Below are 5,938 nucleotides of genomic sequence, written 5' to 3'. Positions count from 1 at the left end.
GACAAAAATCGTGCACCTATGGATGAGGACAGAGGGGGGGTGAGGGCGGAGGGTGGGGTGGGAACCAGGTGGAGGGGAGCTATGGGGGGGAAAAGAGGAACAACTGTAATAATCTGAACAATAAAGATTTAATTAAAAAAAATAAATGACACTAAATAAATAATTAAGACACTGAAAAAAATTTGCATGTTTCTCTTTTATTAGTGTAGATAGTGATGGAATATAGGATATTGGGGTGGATTTTAGAGAAATCTTTCACTAAAGCTTTCTGGCCTTCACTTGAATTAGCCAACAATATAAGGGAAAGGCTAATCAGGATTTCAAAAGCTTACTTGAGAAAATTCTCTATCCTGCCCTAGAAGCTTATTAAAAATGAACCTGACCTACCACTCTTTCCTCCCTCCGCCACCCCATTTTCTACCCAGCAACTTTTACCCTTAGGGGGAAAAAAGTACAAGTATAGCATTACATAAAGTATGTGATTGTTTAACCACTATGCTGTACACCTGAAACTAATACAAAATAATATTAAATGTATACACTTTTGATTTTTTAAAAAGTTTATACAAAAAGTTTATACAAAAAAAGTTTTTTAAAAAAGCTGGCCTTCATGGCTTGGAGATTGGGCGTTGACCTGTGAGCCAGGAGGTCATGGTTTGATTCCCAGTCAGGGCAAATGTCCAGGTTGCAAGCTAGATCCACAGTGTGGGGAATGTGGAAAGCAGCCTATTAGTAATTCTCTCTCATCATTGATGTTTCTATCTCTCTCTCTCCCTCTCCCTTTCTCTCTGAAATCAATAAAAAATATATTTAAAAAAGTTTTAAAAGTACAGCATTACAGTTCCTTTCTTTGGATGTCATTTCTTGCATCATTATTATCGTCTGTGTTTATTCATTGTCCCAAAAATCACAGACGTGCTGTCAATAGGGAATCCCAATATTATGGCTTGGACAAAATACTGAATCACAACAATCTCTTTTTACTATTAGTACAAGATATCTTAGAGCATCTATCTACTATGAATAATTAGTTCTTCATTTCTTCTTATCTTTCCCTTTATATTTTCTAATATATCCTTCTTATCTTCTTTCTTTTTGTTTTTTTCCTATTTTCTTATTCTTTCTTTTCCTTCGTCATCTTTCCTTTTTTCATTATGCTCTTCTCTGATTCTTGTTCAATTCTCTTCTTCCTGTTTTATTGTTATACTAGAGGCCCCAGTGCATGAAAATTCATTCACTGGAGGGGGAGTCCCTCAGCCCGGCCTGCCCCCTCTCACAGTCCGGGAGCCCTCAGGGGTGGGAAGTGACCCAGTGATCAGGGGAAGGTGACGCCTCATCACACCTCTGCTGCTGCCACTGCCGGCAGCGCAGGCCTCAGTTGGCCCTGTTTACCTGAGCCTTGGGCGGCTCTGAGTGGCTGGGCAGCTGCCATCCAGGCTTGCCTGCGCCTCAGGCTGGCCCTGGGCGGCTGGGCAGCCAACAGCTGAGGCTTGTCTGTACCTCGGGCATCGGCTGGGCAGCCACCATCCAAGGCTTGCCTGTGCATCCGGCCAGCCCTGGGCAGCTGGGGGACTAAGGGGACTGGGGGACTCTGGAGGCAGGCACATGGCGGGTCTGAGGGGACTGGGCACCACCATCTTTGAGGGCGTGGCAGTCAATGAGCATATTCTCTCCTTATTGGCTATGGGCGCTGCCGCTGCCATCTTTGAGGGCAGGACAGTGTATTAGCATATTTCCTCCTTATTGGCTGTGGGTGCCGCCATCTTTGAGGGTGGGGCAGTGAATTAGCACATTCCCTCCTTATTGACTGTGGGCACTGCCACCTTTGCTTAGCATATTCCCTCCTTATTGACTGTGGGCACTGCCACCTTTGTGATGGTGTGAGGGTCAAATAGCATATTCCCTCTTTATTAGATAGAATGACATGTTGATTTTTTTCTATCCTATTTTCTTTTCTCTCTTCCTTTTTCTTATGTTTCTTCACACACAGCATCTTCATTTTATTTTTTCTGCCTTTCATCTGTGCAATATTCACATTCATTGCTGTAGCTGAGTAAATATTCAATATATTGAAATCTTTTTGAGATATAATCCACATGCCATAAAACTCACCCATTTAAAGTATATTGGGTTAATGGCTTTTAGTGTACTCAGTCAATTTCAGAACATTTTCATTTTTTCAAAAAGAAAATGTACCTCTTGGTATCACCTCCCAATCCCCATAAGTCTCAGCCCTAGGCAACCACTAATCTACTTTCCATCTCTATGGATTTGCCTATTCTGCACATTTCATATAGATGGAATCATATAATATGTGGTCCTTTATGATTGGCTTCTTTCACTTACCAGGTTTATCAATATTGTGGCATGTATCAGCATTTCTTTTTATTGTAGAATAATATTCCATTGTATGGATATACCACATTTTATTTACCCATTCACCAGTTGATGAATATTTGTGTTGTTTCTACTTTTTGGTTATATTGTAAATAATGACGCTATAAACATTTATGTAAAAGTTTTACATGAACATGTTTTTTATTTCTCTTGTGCATATATACCGAGGACTAAAATTGCTCAATTATATGGCAAGTTCAAGTTTAACCATGAGAAACTGCCAGATTATTTTCCAATATGGCTGCACCATTATATATTTCCACTGGCAGTTTATAATGGTTCTAATTCCTTCATCTCCTTGACAATGTGTTACTATCTATTTTTTTTTATTATAGCCATCTTAGTGGGTCTGAAGTAGGATCTTATTGTGGTTTTAACTTGAATTTCCCTGATGGTTATATTAAATATTTTTGAATTTCATCACACACCAAAAAATTCCTAAAAAATTAGTTTTCCAAGGGCCATAGTATGTCACTGAAAAAGAATAACTTTTTAATGTTTCACATGGGAAGATCAGGGACTATACATTAAGGAAATTCTTCATATTATTAATTGCATGTTCTTAGCCTTGTTTCTAAATCCCAAAGTAAAAAATAAAGCAGATTTAGACTAAGGCCTAAGAATAAAGTCTGACAGTAAAGAACACCTGTCTAGTTTTTCTTTTTTCTATTTTTAGATCATCCCTTTTATACCTTTCACCCTCATTTCTTCTTCTTTCTTTCAAGACAAGTAATGCATTCTCATTTTGGGGGGAGGAGATTATGTTTGTGACTCCCTAGATTCAACTTGGGAGTGGAAAATATTAGAAATAAAAATATGATGCCTGCCCTTGTTCCCCAAGAATAGTAACATGTATTTACTCATCAAAGTTCAGTGTATTTGTCCAGTTCAGCACTTCATCCACTTCCCATTCCATCACAGAATCTATTCCACCATCTTCAATAGATTTTATTAGCCCCTTTGATGCTCTGTGAATTAAACCTAGAGTTTTTAGATTTGTTGACTTAGCCTCCAGGTGTCCTTTATAGTACCTAAGTAGAGGAAAGGAAGAGAGACAAAAATCCTTTGGAATACGTGATTACTAGTAGATGCACTTAGTATATATTGTTGTAATACTATTTAAATATAAACCATCTTTTTATCCTACTTAACTCAAATACCTCTAAACCAAGTTCTATGTGATGGGATCTTTTGGAAAAAGCAAAGCAGCATAAGCAACCACACTAACCAGAGAAGCCTCATTTCAAAATTACCTCTCAAGTAAGTTGGATTTTTATGATATAAAAAAACACTAAGTTATTATATCACTGAATCATATCATTATAGAATCAAAGGATCTTGGAGCCCAAATAATTGTCCAACTTGTTTTATAGATAAGGAAATACTAAAAGAGTTTAGTAACTTTTAGAAGGTCACGTTGCTAATGATAAATATAAAGAGGGAAGGAAAGAGAAAGAGAGGAATAAAAAAAGGGAAGAGAGTTATCGACATCTTTTTTGTGTCAGGTACTTCTCATACATCATCTTGTTTCATTCTCTTTAAAAAGACAGTTCATTTGAGACAGCTATTTTTATTCCCATTTTATGCATGAGGAAATTGAGACTTAGAGAAATTAAGAAATTGTTCAATAATATGTATGTAATATATATATCAGAGCCAAATCTAATTTTAAGCCCATACTTCTAAAGTACAGTTCTCTTGAAAAAACAAAAACAGAAGATAGTGGCATAGGTAAACGCCTGTACTCGCCACCTCCCACAACCACATCAAAATTACAAATAAAATACAGAACAACCATCATCCAGAACCACTGGAAAGCTGACTGAATATAAGTCCTACACCTAGAGAAGTCGAGAAGAAAGCACACTGAGACTGGTAGGAGGTGCAGAGGCATGGAACAGGGTCCGGCACTCACATGTGCCACTTTGTTAGTCGGGAGGGAGATCGTCTCTGTGGAGGCTCCCTGGAGGAGCAAGGGGTCCCAGCTCCACACCAGACTCCAGCCCAGGGTCCCAGAACTGGGAAAAGAAGTACCTATGGGCAGTAAGAATTAGTGCTGTAGAGTGAGTTGGGGGAAGAGGCGCTGGTGGGAGGGTGCCGGCCAATGTAGGGGAAAGAGAATGAGAAGAGGGAGGAGGGACGGGGTCGGGATGGATGGAGGAATCTTTGAGGGAGAAGAAAAGGCAAAGGGGGAGAAGCTGACGGGCGGGGGTTGGGGTCCGTTTGGGGGGTGGCGTGAGAGGAGACCCTGAGGGGACTCACCCGGGTATGGGGGGAGGGAGGACAGCGCTTCCCGGGGAGAAGCTGGCTGGGTGGTGTGGAAGGAAGGGGACAATGGAGAGGAGGCCCGAGGCAGATGGGAGGAGGCAGCCTGGCAAAGCGAGGCAGATGGCTGGAGCACAGAGCGCCAAGTTGCGGGAAAACTGGAGACGGAACCTCTGCCCTCTGAGAAATAAAAAAAATAAAAAAAATAAAATAAAGAATTATGTGCTGTAAAAACCAGTGTGGATTGGAGCTCAGTGACACAGAGGCTGCTGGAGACCCAGCTGCTCCTCCTAAAAGACCAGCACCACCAACTGAACTTACAAGGTCTCACTTCCTCTGAGCTCCAGCACCACGGCAAGGCTCTGGTGGACACAGACACATATGAGGAGGAACTAGATTTTCTGGCATCGAGGCAGGAACTCGGGGGTGGCTTTCTTCCAGATGGAGATGCTCACAGGGATCATTGTTTCTATGCTGGGACCTCTCTGATTGCAGGGATGACTGGCAGCGATTTCTGTTTGCTCTGCCCTGGTGATTCCTTGAGACCCCACCTCATCCAAATTACAACCCCACCCAACCTGTGAGCAGTGGCTTTTTGCATATGAATGGCCTGTCCTTGCTCAGGCTAAAATCTCTCAAGCAAGCTGCAGCTGGTTCAGGGAGCCTCAAACCTATCAATAAAAGGCCCAAGACCTGGCACCAGCACCAGCCTGCCTTGCTTCATAGCTGGGCCTCATCTGGGCACTTCCAAACCCGATACAAATTGGAGGAATCTGAATATCTCTCTGTAGCTTCTGCTGGGTGGCCCAAGGCAGTGGCTGACTTTGCACCTTCCTGGAGACCCAAGAGTCAGTGTACTCAGTGGTCAGCATCAGACCATATCAGATTATAACTCTACACATCCATAAGTGATACATTCAAGGGTCAGACTCAGTGAGCACCAAAGCCCCACTGAAGCAAGTCCTGCTCCATAGGGTTGTCTTCTGCACAGCAGCTCTCCCACTGTAGTCACAGCTGGTCTTCATAGCCAATTGGCCTGGAGGTCCATTCCTCCCAGTGACACCAATAGCAGTCAAGTCTCAACTACAATAAGACTGTGCACACAGCACACAAAAGGATGTACTTGGAGCTCCCAGTTCAGGTGACTGGGGAGGCTGAGCCACTGGTTCCTATAGAGCACCTACTACACAAGGCACCAACTCAAGGAGACATAGCAGCTCTGCCCAATACATAGAAACAAACACAGGGAAGCAGCCAAAATGTGGAGACAAAAAAA

At 42.1% G+C, this 5,938-nt stretch overlaps 1 protein-coding gene across 1 annotated transcript in view; it reads right to left on the bottom strand.

Moving 5' to 3' along the window:
* Positions 1–5,938, bottom strand: part of LOC102257799 (chromosome unknown open reading frame, human C11orf65) — a 65,955-nt gene that overhangs the window by 9,983 nt on the left and 50,034 nt on the right. Inside the window, exon 7 of the mRNA XM_005885664.2 lies at positions 3,258–3,428. Coding sequence (XP_005885726.2) covers positions 3,258–3,428 — 171 coding nt within the window. The remainder of the gene's footprint in view (positions 1–3,257; positions 3,429–5,938) is intronic.

Source organism: Myotis brandtii, unplaced genomic scaffold, assembly GCF_000412655.1.
Source record: "Myotis brandtii unplaced genomic scaffold, ASM41265v1 scaffold920, whole genome shotgun sequence".
NCBI classification, from domain to species: domain Eukaryota; kingdom Metazoa; phylum Chordata; class Mammalia; order Chiroptera; family Vespertilionidae; genus Myotis; species Myotis brandtii.
This window is presented reverse-complemented; position numbering and strand designations above follow the sequence as displayed.